The following is a 25,893-nucleotide window of genomic DNA, read 5'->3' as shown; positions in this document are numbered from 1 at the left end:
CTGCCTGCATGCTCATGGCCCCCTCCCAGCATTGCTCCCAAAGTCTGCTTCGGTTTCAGGTCTGCTTTTCTGACTCTGATCCTCCTGCCTCCCTGTTAGGACCCTTGTGATTACAGTGGCTCATTCAGATAACCCAGGGTAACCACCCCCATCTCAAGATCCTTACCTTAATCATACCTACAAAGTCTCTTTTGCCACCTGAGGCAGAATATTCACACATGCTACTGATCAGGACAGGGGCATCTTTGAGGAGCCATTCTGTATCCCACAGGTAAGATTATTGTCGCCATTTAACAAATGGGAAATTGACACAGGAAGAGATTAAGTAACTTGTCCCAGGTCATGCTTTTTCTCCCCACATGTTCCTGCCTCTCACGTGGGACAGTGCTCTGCACAAGGAGCATGAAGTTGAGTTAACTTATTGTCTGCAGTCGTCTTGAAGGTTGAATAAACAATAACTGTCTCAGTTTCAATTCAGGGGCACCAACACCAAAAGCAGGGTGGCCCTTGGCTGGCCTGGGAGTCCCAAGGAGCGCCTTGGTCCCCATGCATATATGGAAGCTGGGCTCCTCTCCCTCCAGCTGTGGGTCTGAAGCAAGAGGCCTGAGCCTCGTGTTCCTCATATGCATGCAGGACAAGGTTACAGAGAGCACCCAACCTAACAAGCAGCTGGAGGACAAAGGTACTCAAGGGGATTCTGTCACTGGGAAAAAACATGTTCCACAAACTATAGAACACTGCCAATTCTAGCATGCTGCATGTGTGCTCAGCCACGTCTGACTCTGCGATTCCATGGTCTGTAGCCCACCAGGCTCCTCTGTCCATGGGATTCTCCAGGCAAGAATACTGCAGTGGGTTGACATTTCTTTCTCCAGGGGATCTTCCCAACATCTCCTGTGTCTCCTGCATTGGCAGGCAGATTCTTTACCACCAAGCCACCTGGGAAGCCCCATGGGGAAACCAAACCTAGCATCATTTACATATTTGTTAAGTAGAAGAAGAGATGATTTTTGGTGCTATGATTTGAATGAAACAAGGGATGCTGGAAGAGCAAAAACCGCTTTGGCCTGCAAAGCGGGGCACTTACCACTGCAAATCCCCTGCTTGTTGTAAAACCCATCGCCACAGCTGCTCTCACAGCCGCCCTCTCTCAGCACGTGGAGGGCGTCTCTGCAGGCCAGGCAGTGCTTCTCTGTGGGACCCCAGCAGGCGGCACAGGACTCATGGCAGGCTGCAGGAAGAACCCAGAGTAGAAAGGACTGACTGCAATTTTTCTTTCAAAGGCTTTAGAATTTATAAGGAGGATGTTGGAACCTTCAGTCCTAAACCACTAGGCACATATGTGCACCACAGGAGAAAAAAAACCACCCCCCACCAAAAAATAAAAGAAAAACATTTTCTGTTGGCCAGAGGCATAACTTCCGTAAATTACTGCTAAGAGAACTGGAACAGGAAACCAGAAGCTTTTGAATAATGTGAATCACAGGGAATGGAATCATAATTTTCTAGACAAATATGGTCTGTCTAGTGAAATTAGAAGGCCCTCCGTCACCTTGCCTTCGAAACCATACAACAAAGTGTCAAACTAGATAATTGCATTCAACCTCCAACATGTCGAGGATCCGCTTATGAGGGATGCCATGCACTCCTGAGAGTCCCTTGGACTGCAAGAAGATCCAAACAGTCCATCCTAAACGAGATCAGTCCTGGGTGTTCACTGGAAGGACTGATGTTGAAGCTGAAACTCCAATACTTTGGCCACCTGATGCAAAGAGCTGACTCATTTGAAAAGACCCTGATGCTGGGAAAGATTTAGGGCAGGAGGAGAAGGGGACGAAAGAGGATGAGATGGTTGGATGGTATCACGAACCTGATGGACATGAGTTTGGGTAAACTCTGGGAGTTGGTGATGGACAGGGAGGCCTGGCGTGCTGAAGTTCATGGGGTTGCAAAGAATCGGACACGACTGAGCGACTGAACTGATACCGATGCACTCTTACCCTTGAATAGACTTTGAAAGATCCAGTACTTGACTTCTATTGCTCCTTCCCTCCTTTTCCATCTCTTCCCACCCCAGCTCTCCCACCCTCATCTTTCCTCAGAACTCTTGCAGCTCAGCCTCTGGTGTCCCCATAGCATCTGCTCTAAACTTGTATCTTGAGGACTCATGAAGCCTGCCTTTCCCTTATACCTTAGATTTTTAACTATATGTTGTTTCTAGACCAGAGTTATTCCTTTAAGGTTTGACCATCTCCTCCTTTTCCAGCATTTGATTGTTTTATTACTATTTATTCTTGCTCTTCATCTTAGGTCTATAAAGAGAGGTCTATTCTGAATGATTGAATATATTCAGATTTGGCAAACCGTCTGTAGGGCTAACATCATCCATCCTTCTGTCAGTGTACGGGCTGTGTGCTTAGGTTCATCCAACTCTTTGCAACACTGTGGACTGTAGCCCGCCAGGTTCCTCTGTCCATGGGGATTTTCCAGGCAAGAACACTGGAGTGGGTTGCCATGCCCTCTGCCAGGGGATCTTCCCAACCCAGGGATCGAACCCAGATCTCCTGCATTGCATGTGGATTCTTTACCATCTGAGGCACCAGGGAAGCCCAAGTATCCTGGAGTGGTTAATCTATCCCTTCTCCAAAGGATCTTGCTGACCCAGGGATCAAACCAGGGTCTCCTGCACTGCAGGCGGATTCTTTACCCACTGAGCTATCAGGGAAGCCCCTGTTAGTGTATCCTGATTTTCAAAATGTTTCCTTTACAATGGAGCACAACCTATTTTTCGGAGATATTCATTTTGACCAGAATTGGCAGAGAGAATGCTTTTGCTTGTCACAGGTGACTTAGGAGCTATACCTAAGTAACTGAATTAGGTGTCCCTTTGGAATCAGAAGAAAGGAGGCCTACACGGCAAATCTCAAGACCTAGGCCTCTCCTCTCAGTTCTAAACTACAAAGAAAGGCTTTAATTTCAGACAACTTTTCTCTCCAACAAACTTAGAGATAAATGCAAATTGTGTTAAGTGCTAGGGAGAGCTCTTGGATAAAGAATAACAGTAGTGGACACTTCATGATACTGCTTATATGAGAAATCTGGAAAAAAAAAAAAGATACAAACGAACTTATTTACAAACCAGAAACAGACTCACAGACTTGGAGAATGAACTTAGAGTTACCAGAGGAGAAGAGAGTGGGAGGAGGGATAGTTAGGGAGTTTGGGCTTAATATGTACATTTAAAATGGATAACCAACAAGGAACTACGGCATAGCACAGGGAACTCTGCTAAATATTATGTAACAACCTAAATGGGGAAAAAATTTGAAAAAGTATAGATACATGTATATGTGTAACTGAATCCCTTTGCTGTACACATAAAACTAATAAAACTAATTGTTGATCAACTAACTATACTCCAAAATAAAATTAAAAGTTAAAAACAAAGAATAACAGTAGTGGGAGTGGAAGGGACTGACATCAGGAAGATCTGAGGAATGAGACGTAGCCAGCCATGGAGGAAGCCAGACAGCAGCAGCAACAAAGGAAAAGGTGGAGCTTGGGGGTCCAAGGAACTGGAGGCTCCTCTTGTGACTGGACCTGGTGGACATCTCGGGGTACAGTGGGGAATAAACGGCCACTGTATCAGGGTGACCTGATTCATGGCTGGAGGGGTATGCAGAAGCCCTATGAAACTTGATCTTGGAGACCATGGAAAGAAATTAGGATTTTTAGCCTAACTGTGATGTGAGTCAAGAATGGGCTTAAATAGGATAGAGACAAACCCTGCTTGAGATATTTAAAAATTCTCTTTCAATGTCGTGAAGAGTGGGTTTAAGGACTTGCATGCTGCAGGGAGACAAGCATGGAGCTGACTGCTCTCGTCCAGGTAAGAGATGAGAGTGGCAGGTGGAAAGCAAAGCCGGACAAAGTTTACTTACTTCTCGTCTGGCTTCCTCACTAGGGAGCTCCCTCACCATAAGGTCCATAGGGGCAGAGTCCATATTCTTGTCAACTAGGTTGAGCACACTGCTTGGTCCTCTACAAAATCCTCTTATACTTACCATGTTATTTACAAATGGGGCATGAAAACACTGCTTGTGTTGAGATAAGCCACTGATGCTACTTAAAACTAAATCCATGGATGCAAAGATCCCAGTAGCAAATTCTCCCCTGAATGCACATGAAAATTTTCATTCATTTATTCAACTACTCTCAACAGCTGATTACAGTCACTATCTGAAGTGTCTATCAATGTTAAGGGCTTCTGCTTTACTGAGGAAATGGAGTTGATTCAAAGCTGTTACCTAAACAAACAAACAAAAATCCAACTGCATTTCTAAGAAGGCATGCCACGCTAATCTATCAATGTTCAACAGAAGCACCTACCACATGCAATATGAAGGACTAGTCTGGAGGGCCTTCCCAGCTGCCACAGGTAGGCCAGGGCACCAGGGAGTAAGTTCCCAGAGGATGATGGGGAGTGAGGTGAAAAAGACAACAGGGGTCAGACCACGAGTGTCAGGCAGGCAGGGGTAAAGGACACTGAACGTCATCCCCTTAAAAGTTTTAATCAGGGCAGAGGAATTGATCAGTTTTGCTTTTCAGAGCATTAACACTGCAGTGGGGAGAGGAGAGGGTGATCAACTCAAGACATCTTTAAGGAATGAAATCATCCTTGTCCCAGGGGCAAGGAGGAGATGAGAAATGAAAGGGCAATTCCCAGTTGTTTCAGGAACTGTCTGGTGGCAGGGCATTGTATCAGCTGCACTGGCAGTTGAAACAGTACAAATACTTCCAACCTGTTTGGTGAATGGTTGTGGTCCTAGCTCCCTCCCTGATGCTCTGTCTGTAACCCTGGGGATGCTGCAGACACCACATCCAACAATGAAAGGTCTGACACAGAAGAGGGACTCAGGTCTCTCCTCCTTCTGACCAGTCTGATCTATGCCATACTGCTTATTAAATATTTTTAATGTTACCCCCCATGATGCCAATCAAGACGGGGGTCAAAAGATGAGCAGGATGGAGGCCCCAGACTTAGGGATGGCACTCAGCCCTGTCACACACTGAGCCCTACCTAATCTTTCAGCCCTGGCTGCTGTTACCTCCCTCCACCAAAACAGCTCTATGGAGCAGAGACTTGAAGCATACCATGCGATGATCAAGCATCTGACGCTCCACACAGGACTGACCCAGCCAGCAATGCCTCTGGCTCCTCCCATGGTCCCTGCATATAATCCTGCTTACACCTGAGAGGCGTCCTAAAGTGTCACTATGTCTATGATGCTTTGCTGAACTTGTCCAGACAAAGCCAGATATTCCTTCCTCTAGGTTCCTGCAGCCCTTTGTAATGGGCCTCTCCTGCTACTTATCCGACCAAGCATGCATGCTAAGTCGCTTCAGGCTGACTTTTAGCAACCCTATGGACTGTAGCCCATCAGGTTCCTCTGTCCATGGAATTCTACAGGCAAGAACACTGGAGTGTGCAGCCATGCCCTCCTCCAGGGCGATCTTCTTGACCCAGGGATCGAACCCACATTTATTATGTCTCCTGCACTGGCAGGCAGGTTCTTTACCATAGCACTACCCAGGGAGCCCATGCTGGATCTATCTATGTTGAGATTCAAATATGATGCTGGACCTTTTCTTTTTTACCATCTCAAAAACAAGGCATGTTCCAACAGCCAGGTAGGACAGCAGAAGGGATTTTTATTTTAACACAGGACTATGCTGAGCTGTCATTTCTTTCCTTTTTTTTTTTTTTTGAGTTGTCATTTCTCATAATGACACACTCCCACTGTGTTTTGCAATTGATTTCTAATTTCTAACACTGAACATATGCTACTGCAGATAATCTCTCCTTGCAGGCTTATTTTACATGGAGCTTTTATTACATTTGGGTTATTATGAAAAATAAAAGGTCAGTCCCTGACTTTTCACCATAATTTCTCTTAGTGATACATGTTCAGCTCACCCAGCGTTTGAAGTGTATATTGTGGTGATAAATTAAAACAGAGGACAAATAAGAGAAAGCTGTCGTCTTATCTCACGTGCAGAAGATAATTTATTTTGGAAAGCCCCTGACTCTTTTGGAGCATAACAAGACATGTGTTAGCTTGCTGAGCAATTCCTTTCAAAATGAAGGGGAATGAAATACTCTTCTTTTGGCAACTCTCTATTGAAACCCTACTCTAAAAATAACAAACTTCTTTTCATATTTGATAATTCTGAAATAGAAGACGGTTGTAAAAAACTCAACCTGTGCTACTCAAAGAATAAAATGCAGCCCTTTCTCAAGGAAATGTTAAAATACTTTCCTAGGGACCACTTCTTATTTTCCAGGAAGCCTTGAAAAGACCCCAGGGAGTGGACACAGATCCCTGTTTCCTCAACCTTCAAGTTTAAACTGCCCCCCAGAGAAAAGAAGGAATCTTGGATCCTCACCATTCCATGGATTTCTGGAATGTCTCCCGTCCATTATCAGAAAATAAGCACACTTGGTTAGTGGTCCTTTTAAAGTCATCAGTGAGGCTGCAATTCGGATTTCCAAATTGCCAAGAAGTTTTCACTCTCAACTACATGAAGCAGCCTAAACTCCAGGCGTAAGCAAGACACCATACACAGGGTAAAGCCCTTCATTCTGATCCTTATCCACATCGTGGCGACTGCTAACTATCCTTCACGACTCACACATGACTAGGAAGGACTTGCCAAGTTTTAAAGTTTATCAGGAGGCAGTGAGTAAATTTCCAGTAAGACACCCTTGTTGGGATGAAAAAATTTTTTCCATCTTAAACTCAACTTCACTGTCCCTTGCTCTCCTAATCTGTAAAGTGGGAATAATAATATTTGTTGTACTTAACTCAAGGGGATATGGCGAGATGATGTATATGAGAAAGCAGAGGATACTGAACATGATCCTATGAGTGGCACACCCTATGGGATCGAACAAATCTTGTTTCAACTGCTGCCAAAAGCAAAGTAATTATAAAGGGAGCAAATTAAAATGTAACACAAGGCACAAAGGGTAAGGATGAAAAACACTACGGGAAAGGAAGGTTCACTTAGAAAGGGAGTGAAAAGAAATAACAGAGCCCACAGGGATTCCTCCAGCAGTTACATAAAGGAGCTCCAGTCTTGCCCAGAGGCCGCCTACTGTAGAGCTCTTTCCTTGTAATTGCTACAAAATATTAACAAAAACCCTTTGGAAACAGCTCTGTGATGCTCACAGTGAAGCCCAGATGCTGGGCAAACTGTGCTGTCTTCCCCCATCACAGCCGCACCTGAGGCCAAGGCTACTAGTCTAAGAAGGATGAGCAACAGAAGCCAGACAAATCTAAAAGGAGCGTGTCCTCTGAGTCACTATCATTTGTGATCCTTTTACTTCCACCTGCCTCTGTCCCCTACCAAGCTGATCTCTGCCCTCACCCTTCCCCTCTGTGCCAACAGAAGCTTTAACACCCGACGCTGCAATGCCTGGTCTCCACGTGTTCTGAAAACTGATATGTACTTGAGGGAGTTCATAACAGAAAAATAAAAACACATGAAAACATCTTCACTCTCTCAAAAAGGTGGAGATGTGAAAATGACACAGGGGAGCAGCAACTAGACGCAAAGGATTGGATGTACACATAGCAACATGTATGCATCTTAGAAACAGTGTTCAGCGAGGGAAACTAAGCCATCCATGGTAACAAAGGTACCAGTCTGGGGTGTGTGCTCAGCTGCCTCTGACTCATTGCAACTCCATGGACTGTAGCCCGCCAGGCTCCTCTGTCCATGGGATTTTCCAGGCAAGAATACTGGAGTGGGTTGCCATGTCCTCATTTAGGGGATCTTCCTGACCCAGGGGTCACACCTGTGTCTCCTGCACTGGCAGGAGGACTCTACCACTGAGCCCCCGGGGAGCCCCTACCACTCTGGGGAAGAACAGTGACAACTGAGGAGGTTGTGCTTATGCTGGGACTGGGAATGTGTGGGAAATCTCTTTGCTTGCCTTTTAATTTTGCTGTGAACCTAAAATGGCTCTAAGAATTTCTGAAGTCTTTAAAATTTAAGAAAAAAAGGAAAAGAATGAAATATCCATCTGTTAATATGTATGACAAACCTAGACAGTGTATTAAAAGGCAGAGGCATTACTTTGCCGAAAAAGGACCATGGAGTCAAAGCTATGCTTTTTCCAGTGGTCATGTATGGATGGATGTGAGAGTTGGACTATAAAGAAAGCTGAGTGCCGAAGAATTGATGCTTTTGAACCGTGGTGTTGGAGAAGACTCTTGAGAGTCCCTTGGACTGCAAGGAGATCCAACCAGTCCATCCTAAAGGAAATCAGTCCTGAATATTCATTGGAAGGACTGATGCTGAAGCTGAAACTCCAATCCTTTGGCCAGCCGATGTAAATAGCCAACTCATTGGAAAAGAGCCTGATGCTGGGAAGGATTGAGGGCAGGAGAAGGGGGCAACAGAGGATGAGATGGTTGGATGGCATCACAGGCTCAATGGACATGAGTTTTAGTGAACTCCCAGAGATAGTCAAGGACAGGGAAGACTAGCATGCTGTATGTAGTCCATGGGTTGCAAAGAGTTGGACAGGACTTAGCAACTGAACAACAACAACAACAGTATGTATGAATATTTAAAATATGTGCATACGAAACAGTAAGATTACATGCATACAACAAATCCACATTAAATCGCATTAGAATAGTTAAGAGGGGAAGGGAAGTGGGGACAAGTAATGGGAAGAAAAGGAATAGACAGGAAGATAGATAAGCAGGAGAATAGCCTGGCACAGGCTAATGACGAAAAGGGGCCATGAATGCAAAAGAATGATTAATTCAACTTCCTTCATATAAATCTCCAAAATATGTATAAATAAGTGAGTAAATAAGATTACATTAAAAACATTAAAAAAATTTTTTTGGCCATACCTTAGGGCATGTAGGATCTTAGTTCCCTGACCAGCAATCAAATCTGTGAACCTTGCATTGGAAGCTCAGAGTCTTACCCACTGGACTGCCAGGAAAGTCCCAAGATTACATTTGGATCAATCAAACTGACAAATGTAGTAAGAATTGTAATGCCTAGCACTTTTATGCCTTTCTAGTAGGAGTATAAATGAAAACTTCTTTAAAAGAGAGTAATATGTTAATATGTGTCAAAGATTAAATATGTGCATATCTATACTTGGACCCAGTGTCTAAGAATTTACTTTAATCAAATATATTTGAGTCTGTGCTTAGTCACTCAGTCATGGCTAACTCTTTGAGACCCCATGGAATGCAGCCCTCCAGGCTACTCTGTCCATGGGATTCTCCAGGCAAGAATACCGGATGGGTTGCCATGCCCTCCTCCAGGGAATCTTCCTAACCCAGGGATTGAACCCAGCTGCTCTGCATTGCAGGCAGATTCTATTAACCACAATTCTATTAAAAACATTTACATTGTGGTTATTTACAATAATACAAAAATTAGGAAGAAATGTCAAACAACAGAGGATTAGCTCAACGAATTCCTGCAGAGCCACAGATCAAAAGTTATACAACGGGTCTCAAAAGACACTGTAGAAGGATGATAAATAACATGGGGAAAGCAGGCAATAAAACTATATAGAGAGTGTGATTTTACTTTTGAAAAACAAATTCATCTGTATGTGTGTGTGAGCACAACACACACAAACTACATAAATTAGGAAGACAGTCACCAAAATACTAACAGCCATGATTGGGGAGAGCTTGAGTCAGGAATTTTCACAGATTTTATGCACCTTGAATTTTACTGACTTTATTAGATGCATTCATTTGGTGCTTATGGAAAAAAATTACTAAAGGAGAAAAAAAAGCCTGTAATCATTTCCTCTAAGGCACAAGCTGAGTAAATAGGTAGTTAAACTATTAACCACACTCATGATACAGCTGAATGATTCACCCATCTTGGGTAATGTATTTATATTTTTAGCAGGGTCTTCTATAGACAGAGAGCTTGAATGGAAGGAGCGACTTTCCAGCTGAAGGAGGCTTTGGCAAATCCACATGGAGAGAGATTTACAAGCAGGCTGGCTCTTCGGTGGCACATAAGTCAGAGGATAAAGGCAGACATTCCTTTCACCAGTAACACTCCTCAGGTTATCTTTTCTGTCTGCTGCCCCTCTACCTGTCCTCCTAAATCTACAACCCAGCACACCCTGAAGATTTTCAAATGCAGTGACCACCTTCGCTGAACTTGACAGCCAAAGGGAATTCTCAGATTGCACTCATCCACGGTGACCGCTGGCAACCCTCAACTCCCTGGGGTTTTCTTCAGCCCATGTAAATTAAATGGATATCGATTTTTCTAGCAATACCTGGAGTCTACTTGTCCATAGAAACTAAAGAGCCAAAAGAGGGACCCACCAGCCCTTTTCAAGCTTTCAGTGGTGCCCAGACTTCCTGGCCACTCTTGCGCAGCCTGCTCAGAACTGGGTGGTGATTAGCGTGGAAGCACTGGGTTACCTGTGGGCGGCATAAAAAGGAAGGGGAGGGTGGAACATGGAGGGTGCTGGTGGTGGGGGACAGGGACGAGAGAGAAGGAATGTACAAACGTACGCCATACAGTCTAGCTGAAATAACTGAGAATGCTAGGAGCTGGGCGGAAAGCCAGAAGACTTGTCACTGCTTTGTAATCCATAGCTGAAATATTTGAGGGTTCAGATGTGTCAAGAAGAATGGGATCTGTCTGGAAGATAAACTCCCTTGCACTTGCGGCAGGCATTCTCTGCTGGTATGTGATACGTCTGTTCCATCATCTGTCTTTGGCCTGCACAGCAAAGGCCTATAAGCAGCACAGACAAATGCCAAACACAGTCTGTTGAAGCCTGATAGAGCAGAGGTCCTAGGCAAAATACCACCAGCTGCTTTTTCCTTCCTCTCTCCATTTATCATTTACAAGAATGTACAGAGACAGAGGGGATTTGGAATACCACTGTCACCTGCTTCACTGGGTCTAGCTTACTCAGGAAAAGAACATTCTAGAAGGACAATCCCATTGCCCTCCCTTCTGAGTAGCTTCAAATACTCCATGGATACCAACCAAGTTCCAGGGACAAGTTTATTTTTTAAAGAATCACCATTTCAACTAGAGGCCGGTATCACTGATGAACATAGATGCAAAAATCGTCAATAAAATTCTAGCAAACAGAATCTAACAACATATTAAAAAGATCATACATCATGATCAAGTGGGTTTTATCCCAGGGATGCAAGGATTCTTCAATATTCACAAAGTAATCAATGTGATTCACCATATTAACAAATTGAAAGATAAAACCATATGATTATCTCAATAGATGCAGAGAAAGCCTTTGAGAAAATTCAACACTCATTTATGATAAAAAATCTCCAGAAAGCAGGCATAGAGGGAACATACCTCAACATAATAAAAGCAATATATGATAAACGCACAGCAAACATTATCCTCAATGGTAAAAAACTGAAAGCATTTCTTCCAAAATCAGGAACAAGACATGGGTGCCCACTTTCACCACTACTATTCAACATACTTTTGGAAGTCCTAGCCACAGAAATCAGAGAATAAAAATAAATAAAAGGAATCCAGATTGGAAAAGATGTAAAACTCTCACTGTTTGCAGGTGACATGACCTGCTACATAGAAAACCCTAAAGGCACCACCAGAAAATTACTAGAGCTAATCAATGGATACAGTAAAGTTGCAGGATACAAAATTAATACACATAAATCCCTTGCATTCCTATACACTGAGAAAACAGAAAGAGAAATTAAGGAAACAATCCCATTCAACATTGCAACAAAAAGAATAAAAATAATACTGAGGAATAAATTTACCTAAAGAAACAAAAGACTTATATGTAGAAAACTATAGAACACTGATGAAAGGAATAAAAAATGACACAAATAGATGGAGAAATATACCATATTCGTGGACTGGAAGAATCAATATAGTGAAAATGAGTATACTACCCAAAGCAATCTAGAGACTGAATGCAATCCCTATCAAGCTACCAATGGTATTATTCACAGAATTAGAGCAAATAATTTCACAATTTGTATGGAAACACAAAAAGCCTCGAATAGCCAAAGCAATCTTGAGAAAGAAGAATGGAACTGGAGGAATCTACCTGCCTGAGTTGAGACTATACTACAAAGTTACAGTCTGATGACTGTATGGTACCGGCATAAGACAGAACTACAGATCACTGGAACAAAACAGAAAGCCCAGATATAAATCCATGCACCTTATCTTTGCCAAAGGATGCAAAAATATACAATGGAGAAAAGACAATGTCTTTAACAAGTGGTGCTGGAAAAACTGGTCAACCACCTGTAAAAGTATGAAACTAGACCACTTTCTAATAACATACACAAAAATAAACTCAACATTTGGATTAAACACCCAAATGTTAAGACCAGAAACTATAAAACTCTTAGAGGAAAACATAGGCAGAACACTCTCTGACATGAATCACAGCAAGATCCTCTATGACCCACCTCCCAGAGTAATGGAAATAAAAGCAAAAATAAACAAATAGGACCTAGTTGAACTTAAAAGCTCTTGCACAATGAAGGAAACTATAAGCAAGGTGAAAAGGCAGCCTTCAGAACGGGAGAAAATAACAGCAAATGAAGCAACTGACAAAGAATTAATCTCAAAAATATACAAGCAATTCATGCAGCTCAATACCAGAAAAATAAATGACCCAATTAAAAAATGGGCCAAATAACCAAACAGACATTTCTCCAAAGAAGACATACAGATGGCTAACAAACACATGTAAAGATGCTCAACATCACTCATTATCAGAGAAATGCAAATCAAAACCACAGTGAGGTACCATCTCACGCCAGTCAGAATGGCTGCCATCAAAAAGTCTACAAGCGATAAATGCTGGAGAGGGTGTGGAGAAAAGGGAACCCTCTTACACTGTTGGTGGGAATGCAAACTAGTACAGCCACTATGGAGAACAGTGTGGAGATTCCTTAAAAAACTGGAAATAGAACTGCCATATGACCCAACAATCCCACTGCTGGGCATACACACCGAGGAAACCAGAACTGAAAGAGACAAGTGCACCCCAATGTTCATCGCAGCACTGTTTATAACAGCCAGGACATGGAAGCAACCTAGATGCCCATCAGCAGACGAACGGATAAGGAAGCTGTGGTACATATACACCATGGACTATTACTCAGCCACTAAAAAGAATTCATTTGAATCAGTTCTAATGAGATGGGTGAAACTGGAGCCCATTATACAGAGTGAAGTAAGCCAGAAAGATAAAGACCAATACAGTATACTAATGCACATATATGGAATTTAAAAAGATGGTAACAATAGCCATATATGCAAAACAGAAAAAGAGACACAGATGTACAGAACAGACTTTTGGACTCTGTGGGAGAAGGCGAGGGTGGGATGTTCTGAGAGAACAGCATTGAAACAAGTACACTATCAAGGGTGAAACAGATCACCAGCCCAGGTTGGATGCATGAGACAAGTGCTCAGGGCTGGTGCATTGGGAAGACCCAGAGGGATGGGATGGAGAGGGAGGTGGGAGGGGGGATCAGGATGGGGAACACATGTCAATCCATGGCTGATTCATGTCAATGTATGACAAAAACCACTACAATATTATAAAGTAATTAGTCTCCAACTAATAAAAACAAATGGAAAAAAAAAAGTCTACAAACAATAAATGCTGGAGAGGGTGTGGAGAAAAGGGAATCCTTTTACACACCCTTTCCTTAAAACACTGAAAATAAAGCTGCCATACGACCCAGTAATCCCACTGCTGGGCACACACACTGAGGAAACCAGAATTGAAAGAGACACGTGTACCCCAGTGTTCACTGCAGCACTGTTTACAACAGCTAGGACATGGAAGCAACCTAGATGTCCATCGGCAGACAAATGGATAAGGAATTTGTGGTACATATATACAATAGAATGTTACTAAGCTGTAAAAAAAGAACACATTTGAGTCAGTTCTAGTGAGGTAGATGAAACTGGAGCCTGTTATACAGAGTGAAGTAAGCCAGAAAGAGAAATACCAATACAGTATATTAATGCATATATATGGAATTTAGAAAGATGGTAATGACAACCCTATATGCAAGACAGCAAAAGAGACACAGATATAGAGAACAGACTTTTGGACTCTGTGGGAGAAGGCGAGGGTGGGATGATTTGAGAGAATAGCATTGAAACATGCATATTACCATGTGTAAAATAGATGACCAGTCAAACATGAAATAAGGCACTCAAATCTGGTGCACTGGGACAACCCAGAGGGATGGGATGGGAGGGATGTGGGAGGGGGGTTTGGGACAGGAGGACACATGTACACCCATGGCTGATTCATGTCAATGTATGGCAAAAACCACCACAATATTGTAAAGTAATTAGCCTCCAATCAAAATAAATAAATTAATTAAAAAAATAAAGAAATATCACGGGACATTAAAAAAAAAAAGAAACATATATATTACCATATGTAAAATAGATGATCAGTGCAAGTTCAATGAATGAAGCAGGGAATTCAAAGCTGGTATTCTGGGACAACCCAGAGGGATGGGGTGGGGAGGGAGGTAAAAGGCGGGTTCAGGATGGTGGGACACATGTACACCCATGGCTGATTCAAGTCCATGTATGGCAAAAACCACCACAATATTATAAAGTAATTAGCCTCCAATTAAAATAAATAAATTAATTTTTTTAAAAAGAATCACTGTTTCAGCACTCACAAAAGGCACCCAATAATGTTAGAGAAGAGGCAAATGAAGACAAGAAAAAGAGGGGTGGGGAAAAAATAAGATTCTGTAATTTTCCTGAGGACATGACTAGTTAGAAACTGCTGACAGGGAGTAAATAATAGAAGCTAAATGGAAGTCAGGTTACCAGGAAGCCAGAGTCTAGGCATGCCTGTACATTCTTCTACTTTTTCCTATGTGCAGTGGTTTAAAAACTTTTTTTTTCAGTCAAAAATTGTTGCAAAGTGTCTTATATGTATCTAGCATTGTGGGGAATTCAGAAGGATAAGACCTGCCCTTGCCTCCATAATCACTCACTTCCTACAATAGACTTTTAAACCATCTTTATAGCACTGAAAGTAACAGATTCATATAGTGGTAACTATTTGAAGCAATGCATTTACTTATTTAATGACACTGTTCTCCAGTTGAGAACCTAATCCTGAACCACAGGGTGGTTTTCTGTCACTTCACTGCAGTCTCCTAGTGCCTGGGACACAGAAGAGCCTCAACAAATACTTATTGCATAAACAGAGGGGAGGAGACGGGACTATCACTTGAAGCAGTATCTATATCTTTACAAGACATTCAGCAGCTAAGTGAGAAATCATAATTGCTGTAGAATACCAGATGTTTGAACATGCATATGATGTTCCCAGGTGGTGCTGGAAGTAAAGAACCCACCTGCCAATGCAGCAAAAGTAAGAAACACAGGTTCGACCCCTGGGTTGGCAAGATCCCCTGGAGGAGGGCATGGCAACCCACTCCAATATTCTTGCCTGGAGAATTCCACGGACAAAGGAGCCTGGTGGGCTACTGTCCATAGGGTCACAGAGTTAGACAGACTGAAGCGACTTAGCGTGCACGATGTAAAGAGCAGAACAAAGTGAGTGAAGACACAGTGGCAAGATGTGCTGAGCCCCAGACTGAATGAGTGATCTAGGAGTGAAAAATGGGGACTGACCCTTCAACTCTGGAAGGTGTGGAGGGACCACGGAGGATATCAGCTTCACAATGGCTACACCAACAGAACAGGAAGGGTCTCACCTTCCAGAGGATTTCAGGACAGCAGTTTCATAAATGCCTTTGCCAAGAAGTTAGTCCTGGGCACGGCAGGCTGGGCTCAGCCACATACCCAGCAAGTACTGCTTTGCACCTGGTTCCCAGAGGTCAGTGCTATGTGTCCACAAATTCCAACAAATAATTAACTTTAGACGTTCTTCCATTCAAACTACAACTTCTAAATCTCAGCATCCTACATGTAAATTTTACAGGTTTTCTTTTCATAAGCTTTCCCTGTAAATGTAGCATAATATTGGTGAAGAAACAAGTCATTCTAGATTCTCATCATTTGATCAAAGCATTTAAAGAAAATGATTTTAATTTGTTGTGATGAATACAATAAACTGTTCCCTGTATTATATTTACTTCTCCATAATATACAAAAGTTATTTAAAATCAGATGCAAATGGCACAAAACCCTTTGTTACCTAATGCAAGCTATTTGATTTGCATCTGCATAAACTGAAAAGCAAAGGAATATATTTGATAAAGACAATAGCTGCCTTTTATTGTTCATGTGGGGTTTCCCAGGTGGTGCTAGTAGTAAAGAAACTGCCTGCCAATGCAGGAGAGATAAAAGATGTGGGTTTGAATCCTGGGTGGGGAAGATACCCTGGAGGTAGGCATGGAAACCCACTCCGGTATTCTTGACTGGAGAATCCCACGGACAGAGGAGCCTGGCAGGCTACAATCAATATGGTTGCAAAGAGTTGGACACGACTGCAGTGACTTAGCAAGCATGCACTGGCCACATATCATGTGTCAGTCATAATATATTTACATTTTCAAACATCTTTTCTAACCTTCATATTAGTGGCTTAAAGTAGATAATATTAACCCCATTTCATAGCTAAGAAAAACAGAGGCTCAAGGTGGTTAAATGACTTACCCAAACGTACAGCAAAAAGTTGTAGAGTTGAGATTCAAAATGATGCCCCTCACACAAACCTAAAAACTGTTCAATTGCTTGATTCTTTAAGTTTCAAAATCTAAGACCACACAGCATTCCTATATAGAATGAGTTACATAGGTTTCTGTGTCAGTGTTTTTTTCACATCTCTACAAAGCAGCAGCTAACCCTGCCTTGATTGCCAGCTCACTATAGGTAAACATGGAGCCTTATTTATCTTCATATTCTCAAGGTCTTGAGCAGTGGTCAACAGAGGATGAATGGTGTGGGGGACAAGGAACAAGAAAGACGGACAATGGGAAGCAGAAATCCAAGTCTCCAAATATATATGGAGGGTTTACAGGTGCCAGGTGTCATCCTAATTAACACACGTGAATTCACTCATTTAATCCACACAACAGTGATGTGTGGTAGACATTACTGCCTCCGCTTTAGCGACAAGCAATTGAAACACAGAGTTAAAGAACAGGCTGTTTGATCTGTAAGAGACACGTGCACCCCAATGTTCATCGAAGCACTGTTTATAATAGCCAGGACATGGAAGCAACCTAGATGCCCATCAGCAGACGAACGGATAAGGAAGCTGTGGTACATATACACCATGGAATATTATTCAGCCATTAAAAAGAATTCATTTGAATCAGTTTTAATGAGATGGATAAAACTGGAGCCCATTATACAGAGTGAAGTAAGCCAGAAAGATAAAGAACATTACAGCATACTAACACATATATATGGAATTTAGAAAGATGGTAACGATAACCTATATGTAAAACAGAAAAAGAGACACAGAAGTACAGAACAGACTTTTGAACTCTGTGGGAGAAGGTGAGGGTGGGATGTTTCGAAAGAACAGCATGTATATTATCTATGGTGAAACAGATCACCAGCCCAGGTGGGATACATGAGACAAGTGCTCGGGGCTGGTGCACTGGGAAGACCCAGAGGAATCGGGTGGAGAGGGAGGTGGGAGGGGGGATTGGGATGGGGAATACATGTAACTCCATGGCTGATTCACATCAATGTATGACAAAACCCACTGAAATGTTGTGAAGTAATTAGCCTCCATCTAATAAAAAATAAATAAATTTAAAAAAAGAACAGGCTGTTTGAAGCAACAGAGCCAAGATCGGAATCCCGGTGGTTTGTCTCCACTTGAGCAAGGGGTCACCCTCCCTCCCATCTCTGGGTCTGCAGAAGGAAGGTAGCACCTGCCAGGGTCACATACAGCTCCATCCTCCAACCTTTGTGATACATACCAAAAAATGGGCTAAATTCTACTCTTTCTCTACTCAGAGTCAACAGTCTTGAGCTATTCATTTTAAAATAATCTTCTATGGTGTGCGTTAATGTAGTTGTTCTAACTTCTTGTGGGCTCTTATATCTGTGATCTACGTACACAGTTTAATAATCCCAGCAGAGTAAGACAGAAGTTGATTGAAAAGAGGGGTGAGACAGACAAGGAAGAATGTTCTCAGGACAGGTGAGCTCAGTCTGGATCCAGATTTAGATTTAAAGCCAAGGTTTTTAAGAAGAGGTAATGAAACTACCACTCTGGTAGAAAGAATACAGTAAGTCTAGGACAAGTGGTACCCAACAGCCATGGTGGACGGGTACAAGGCCACGTGGTGTGGAGGTGGGGCAAACAACATCCATACATGCATCAAGCTTGACCATGTGGTCAGGGTTAAGAGATGGGCTGTTAATTCCTGGAAATGGGTCACAACAGGACAAGTGGCAGGAACCAGAGTAGAAACTCAGGCCCAGGACCTGATGTCCACAGGGTCAAGAAGGAATGTTGGACCAGATCTAGTTGGCACCAAAAAAGAAGTCTAGGGGTTAAGGCAGATGCCTAAGTGCCACACCTAAAGGGTGAGTTCTGGGCATCCGGAGGGTGATTACTCCTTGGTCCTCTCTGCTGTGGGAAAGAGACAACTTCCAGATCGCCTATCTCCAATTTAGATGGATATAAAGCCTGGGTGGTGCTGAGCCTTCAGGTAAAGTGATCAAAGCGTTAAACTCTCAAGTTGGGGAAGGGAGAGGAAATGAAGCATTAACTGGTGGGGGACACAAAATGTGATTTCTAATTATGTTATTCAGTTTAATCAAGCACAAGATTATAACAATAATGTGAATATATGTACACGTGTACACGTTTGTAGGCATATACATATATGTGTGTCTATACCACAAAACTCAGGGGAAAAGAAACAGTGATAAAGGCCCCTAAGGATGTGGTTCTTAGGTAGGACTCAGGCCCTTCTTTTACCTCCCTCTGGTTTACTTGCTTGACTCTTTTCTTGAAGGGTCACAGGTCTATGTGCCTATTGGGTCTGCCTCTTAGGTCTGCCTCAAATTTCTCATCCTGTCTCATATTCAACACGGTGAGCATGAATATTAATCAGCTAATTTCTGGTAATGAGTTCCCTCAGCATGTGTTCGCTTTCTTTTGCTTTTGATGGGTCAATAAAGTGGCGATTAATGCCAGCCAGAACATAAATGATTCTGGCAGAAGGAATCAATCCAGAAAAACCATAAAATGGCAGGCTTCATTTTGAAAAGTTTAGCACTTTCTGAACGAGCACTGGTTGATCAACTTCTAAGGTCGGTGGTGAAAAAACACTCAAAATGGTGCAAAGCACAAATACTGCAAAAAAAAGAAATTCCAATAATGAGAAAGTTTATTTGGGCAATCTCACCATCAAACGAGTATATGGAAATTGATCACAAGTGTAGCCTTAATTTTTAAGATCGTTCTCTTTCTTCTCTCTCTCCTCTTGCTCTCTTTTTTCTTCTCATTTTATGCATAAAAATGCAACCAGGCTGAACTAAAGCAAATTGGTTTAATTCCCTGGAGGGAGCATGAACAAATTTTCCCAGCAACTTTCTACTAAGGCATTTGTGTATGGGCATGTGGATGGAATGTGGAAGCAGTCAGCTACATAAACCAGTAATCAAATGAAACATTACCCATTTCAAAGTGCCCTGAAACCACATTAACATCACCAATTAAAACACTGGGCTTGGGAGGAAGGAAAGTGGCCAAAAAAAGAAAAAAGTAAACATGTATGTGGGACATGTGGCTGGGGTGGAGGAGGTATGGGTGGGGAATAAAATCTAGGGGGAATTACTTCCCTTTCAAAGGCAAATCTGTTCCAAGAGTGCTAGCAGGAGGTCTCTTTGATGGGATAGAAGAAAGGAATAAAGAATACATTCAATAATTTCATCAAATTGAAATTTCAGCAGTTTACCTAAATTGCCAAACCATTAGACACTTAAAAAAGCATTCGTATGCACCCACTTTAAACCTTTTCTAAAATAACCAGTAAATAGAACAGGACTGTAATAAACATTGAGAGTTCTTTTCTCTTTTGTGGCTGACACTGCTGTCAAAAAACTGGTACTTCAAGGATCACCAAGGGGTAGGACATTCCTTCATCACTCAAACACTTACACAACAAATGCCAAACAAATCTGAACCCTTCGTGCAGCCCTTGATGTTGGGGGTACAGAAATATAGAATTCTTTCAGATCTCAAAGAGCCCCCATGTCAGATTCATAAACTAGGGTGCTTCCCTTTCTGTAATGTGACTGGATCCAGGCCCACTAGCCTCACATCCACATGGCACACACAGTACCAGTGTTTCCTTTCAAGGTAGTTTCCACAGTCCTGTGGATCCTGCCCATAACTATGACCAGGAGTGGAGACGGCCAGCAGTCTCCTCCATGAGGGACTTTCACCTGGCCCTGGAGCTCATTCAGCCTGCACACCTAAGGAATACCATGCACTGACTCTCTTTTTCTCCCAGCAGATCACTAGAATTTATTCATCTTGCACAACCAAAATTTTAGACTTGCTTAACTGCAGGAATCCTTTTTTTTTTTTTTTTTTTTTTTTTTGCCCATGGCAACCGCCCTTCTACTCTCTGCTTCTGTCAGTTTTGTTATGTTAGATGCATCAATATGTCATCATTGTTTAGTCACTAAATCATGTCTGACTCTTTTTTGACCCCATGGACTGTAGCCTGCCAGGCTCCTCTGTCCATGGGGATTTTCCAGGCAAGAATACTGCAGTGGGTTGCCATTTCCTTCTCCAGGGGATCATCCTGACCCAGGGATGGAACCTGGATCTCCTGCACTGGCAGGCGGGTTCTTTACTTACCACCGAGTCATCAGGAAAACCAAGATACCTCAAATAAGGGGTATTATAGAGCATCCATCCTTCTATGACTGGCTTATTTCATTTAGTACAATGTCCCCAATTCAGCCACATTATCTCATATGGAAGATTTTCTTCTTTTTAAAGGCTGAATAATATTCCACTGCATACACAGACTATATTTTGTTTATCTGCTTATCCATAGGTGGGCATGCAAATTGCTTTTATTACTTAAATAGCCTAGATAGCACTGGTTCTCTTTTACCATTTTCCCTCTGACTTTTCTGAAAATCTAACCAAGGAGCCTACTAGCTGACCCTCAGACTGGCCATCTCCCGATTCCTGTCACATCCCTGCCCTTTGGCTCAGCTGCAGAATTCAGTTACCACAGTTCTCTGGGATGACATCCGAGACCCACCCTCTGGTCCATCTGCCTCCTCAGGTTTTCCTGCCACTGCACACCCTGCCTTAGGTTCTGGGCACACCTGATTCCCTGTCTCTTTCAAAAGACAAACTTGGGATTCTGTCCTTTTCTTTGCTCTCACCATCACACCTCCCTCCATTTCTGCATTTAAAAAAGTTCTTTATACATTTACTCTTACTTATACCCATGATTATAATCACTATTGAAAAAACAGTCAAGTATAAAATACAAATTAAATCATATTATGATGATTCCCACCTCCAGAGATGCCTAAGATACTAGAATTTCAAAAAGATTGTAATAAAAAAGATATATAGTTAAAAATATAAATAAGGACTTCCCTGGTGGTCCAGTAGTTAAGAATCCATCTGCCAATGCAAGAGACATGGGTTCAATCTCTGGTTCAGGAAGATGTCACATGCCACAGGGCAACTAAGCCCGTGCACCAGAACTATTGAAGACCAAGTGCTTTAGAACCCAGGCTCCACAACAAAAGTCACTCCAATGGGAAGCCCAGCCTGCACATTGCAACTAAAGAGAAGCCCTGCCCACAGCAACCAGAGAAAGCCCATGAGCAGCAGTGAAGACCAAGCAGCCAAAAAATAAATAAATAAAATTTAAAAAACCAAAAATTAGGCATATACATACTAAGACATATGCTAAGTAGGCAGATACTAAAGGAGTAAACTTAAAAGCCTACTTTTATTTATCCATGTTTCTTATTTCTGTTTCTCCCTCTCTAAGTGAAAGTAAAGCTTAAAAATACATAAATATAGTTCCTCTTCATTTAAGTCCTGTGTTCTTATACCATGAAGAAATCTGACTTAACAACTTTTTAAAATGACAATCTAAGCCAAAGGATTTTGTTTGTCGTTGTTCAGTTGCTAAGTTGTGGCTGACTCTTTGCAACCTCATGGACTGTAGCCCGCCAGGCTCCTCTGTCCATGGGATTTCCCAGGCAAGAATACTGGAGTGGGCAGCCATTCTCTTTTCCAAGGGTCTTCCTGATCCAGGGATCAGGTCTCCTGCATTGCAGGCAGATTCTTAACCATCTGAGCCACCTGGGAAGCCCGAGTCAAAGTACAATGCTCATCAGATACTGTCCCAGGGCCCCCGGATATGCGTGAAAGGACTTCTAGAAATCATATCACAATGAACATCACTAAAGCACTCATAAATTATAAAGACACTGTTTATCAGGTCTCTCATCTACTGTTCTCATGTCATCAGGAATCACATTCAGAATTTCTTCTCCTACTTCAAGAGCTGCTTATAGTTCCGGGTGACCCCAGGGAGTCTGGGGACGGGGGTGGCTTTCTCGGTGGCCCGCCTGCCCACGGCGGGTCAGGGCTTACCTGCACAGGAGTGGCGGTCTTGGTAGAAGCCGATCCCACAGGTGGACACACACTGGCCCTGCTGCATCAGCAGGGGAGGCTGGCAGGACGAGCACTCGAGCCCACTGGTGCAGGTGGAGCACTGTGGCTGGCAGGCTGGCTCGACAAGGGCGGGAGAAAGAGAAAGGGAACCTCTCATTAGTTCAAGGGCACCGCCCTGGTGCCAGCCCCTGCACAGCCCAATTCTGGAGACACAGAGAATCAGGTAGGCAGGAAAATAACTCTACCTGCCTTCATTTACGTAGCATGTATTTCCTGCCAGGCAACGCGTGAAGTGCTTTACGTATATAAACGCATTTAATCTTCACAACAACGCTATGAGGTAGAGTATCAATCCCAATGTTACAAATGATGAGCAAGCTCACAGAGGTAAAATAATCTGCTTGAGATCAAGGTCACATGAAGCTGGCATTGGAAGCCAGGCAGTTAGGCTCAAGGGTCTTGCTCTTCTCTTCTTATCCGTTTGCCCCCAACAGCTTTCTCACTCAATCATTTATAAGAACACCCCTTATTCAGAGATATAAATAACTTCCAAGAGGTTTGTAGATTATGAATCAGAAGAGAGAGTAGGGAGAAGTGAATAATTACAAAAATAATAAAAGCAGTCGACTTTTATCGAGGCCTAACAACATCCCAGACACTATTCTAAGCACTTGATGTGTATCCTTACAACACCTCCTGAGGAAGGTACTGGGACCACCCCACTTTACAGGTAAGAATGCTGAGGTGCAGAGAGGTTATACTCATAGCCAGAGTGTAAAGCTACACATTCCAAAATGGATAATTAACCCCCTGAGTTAGAGATAGGAGAAAAAGTAACTATGATTTGGCCTCAACCAAGTCCAATTCTCCCAATTAGAGCTCCCTCTCATATGTATTATGTGATTCAGTAGTGCCTGATTCTGTGTGACCCTATAGACTATAGCCCGCCAGGCTCCTCTGTCCATGGGATTCTCCAGGCAAGGATATTAAAGTGGGTAGCTATTTCCTTCTCCAGGAGACCCTTCTGAACCAGGGATTGAGCCCGCATCTCTTACATCTCCTGCATTGGCAGACGGGTTCTTTATCACTAGCACCACCTGGGAAGCCCCATATGTACTATAAGATTCTGAAATGCACATGAACCCCCTCTGGATCCTCTGGTAACCCACAAGAGGTAAGCTCTGTTATCAATTATCTGTGTGATATTAAGCAAGCCAGCTCATTCTCTGGTCCACAGAGTCCCCATTAGCAAAACAATAAAGTTCTAGTAAGTGATCTCGAAGGTCATGTTACCTCTGAAGTTCTATCTTGGATTAACTGATGACTACCCTTGAAAGCGAGAAATCCAGCCATGACTACCTAGTAAACATCTGACTGCCCCATCGTCTATTAATACCTCCCGGTAAGAGTGGAAACACCCATCAAATGTGAGATGGGTGTAGAGAGGTCAAGTAGCCTACAGATGACATTACCCCCTTCTCATGGTGTTTGGAAGTTGTGAGTTTCCTGCACCATGACCCCACCCAGGACACCAGTGAGCCTCAGTCCCTCCCTGGGTGGTCTGCCTGGAGCCTTACCTAAACAGAAAGAACCAGCTTGGTAAAACCCCAGACCACAGCTGTGCACACACTGTCCATTCCTCAGCAACTTGGTGGGATCCTGACAGAGGTCACAGTGATCTGGAGACTGAGAGCACGTCAAGCAGTCTGGGTGGCAACGAACTACGATCAAGGACAAAGAAGAGGAGAACTCAGTAAAGACCATATGATTCCTCTTACCTCCTTCTAATAAGGGGTCTATGGGGTATATGGATCTGCGTCGTATATCGAGAAAACTCTGGGTATGTATGAGAAAGGACTCCAAATAGCAAAACTCATTTCAATGCAAGATTTCAAGGAATTGCTCCTTGACTGAAAAACACTATGTCCCCAAAATGAAGACATTAAAAACAATACCAAACTAGCCCTTTGCTGACAATTTACCACCAAGTTCAGTGATGATCCCGATGACTGGTGATGAGGTTTGAAATCTTGGAGAAAAAAGAAGAAAAAAGTGGCTGTATTGCTTTTTTTAGAAAATAATAACTATTTTTCAACAGTATAGGTTTTATGCATGAAAAGGGCTGTAGAGGATCTGTAAAAAAAATATGGAGAAAACTCTGGGGATGAAAAAGGACTCCAAATAGCAAAATTGATTTCAATGTAAGATTTCAAGGAATTGCTCCTTGTTTGAAATACAATCACTGTGTCCCCAAAGTGAAAACATTAAAAACATTACCAAACTAGGCCTTTTCATGCTTCTGTCTCCTAGAATACCTCTAGAAATGGGAATGACTAGTTCCATGATAGATGATTTAAACAGATTCGGTGATTTATAATTTCCTAGAAGTTTTTCCTAACCTTTGATATGCATAAAGGTTAAAACATAAAACCTACACTACTGAAAAAGTTATTATATTCCTAAAAAAAATACAGCTATTTTTTTCTTCTTTTTTCTCCAAGATTTCAAACCTCATTACCAGTCACTGGGATCATCACTGAACTTGATGGTAAATTGTCAGCACAGGACTACTGTTCGGTTTCACAGTTGTCAAGGACCTGATTTTCAAGGTTTGGGAAATTATAATACGCTACATATTTGTTTTGGAAAGCCCAAAGAATCACTTTGGTGAGGGTAAAGTAATGAAACCCTGACATTGCCATGCTTTTCCCATGATAAACTCTTCATGGAAACACCGATTAGCCAAAATATGTTGAGTGCCACAAGTGCAACTGCCAATATGAAAAATTGCAGATGAAAACAATTAATTATGAAACATGAGTGCAAGAAAATGCCACTTCTCCAAGGCAGACTGAGCTCTCAGGCAAATTACTACTCAGCCAGAGCAACTCTAGGGCTTGCCAACAATTATTAACTGGAACTAATTCAACCCCAGGTGATTTGAAGGCAGAGTTGCAGAACAAGTAGATAAAATTTTCTTTTGGAAGAAATTAATGGATCCTTCATCTTCAAAAACCCATTTGAGAACTCCAAAAGGAACCATCTGTTTAATAGTTCATCTTAAAGAAATGAACATCCATAACAAACATGCAACAATTTTTCTTTGATCTTTGACAACGAAGCAGTCCTAGTAACCATATTTGCCTTTACAAGTTCTTGAACATTATTGTATTTGATTTTCACAATAATTTTGCAAG

At 42.4% G+C, this 25,893-nt stretch overlaps 1 protein-coding gene across 2 annotated transcripts in view; it reads right to left on the bottom strand.

The window, feature by feature from the left end:
• The window catches only part of FRAS1 (Fraser extracellular matrix complex subunit 1), a 504,323-nt gene that overhangs the window by 247,803 nt on the left and 230,627 nt on the right, over nt 1–25,893 (bottom strand). For both annotated transcript variants that reach the window (XM_043447950.1, XM_043447951.1), the window contains 3 exons: nt 24,274–24,417; nt 22,676–22,810; nt 1,088–1,231 (listed from right to left, as the gene is read on the bottom strand). In XM_043447950.1, coding sequence (XP_043303885.1) covers nt 1,088–1,231; nt 22,676–22,810; nt 24,274–24,417 — 423 coding nt within the window. The remainder of the gene's footprint in view (nt 1–1,087; nt 1,232–22,675; nt 22,811–24,273; nt 24,418–25,893) is intronic.

The sequence above is a fragment of the Cervus canadensis genome, chromosome 26, assembly GCF_019320065.1.
Source record: "Cervus canadensis isolate Bull #8, Minnesota chromosome 26, ASM1932006v1, whole genome shotgun sequence".
In the NCBI taxonomy this organism is placed as follows: Eukaryota; Metazoa; Chordata; class Mammalia; order Artiodactyla; family Cervidae; genus Cervus; species Cervus canadensis.
This window is presented reverse-complemented; position numbering and strand designations above follow the sequence as displayed.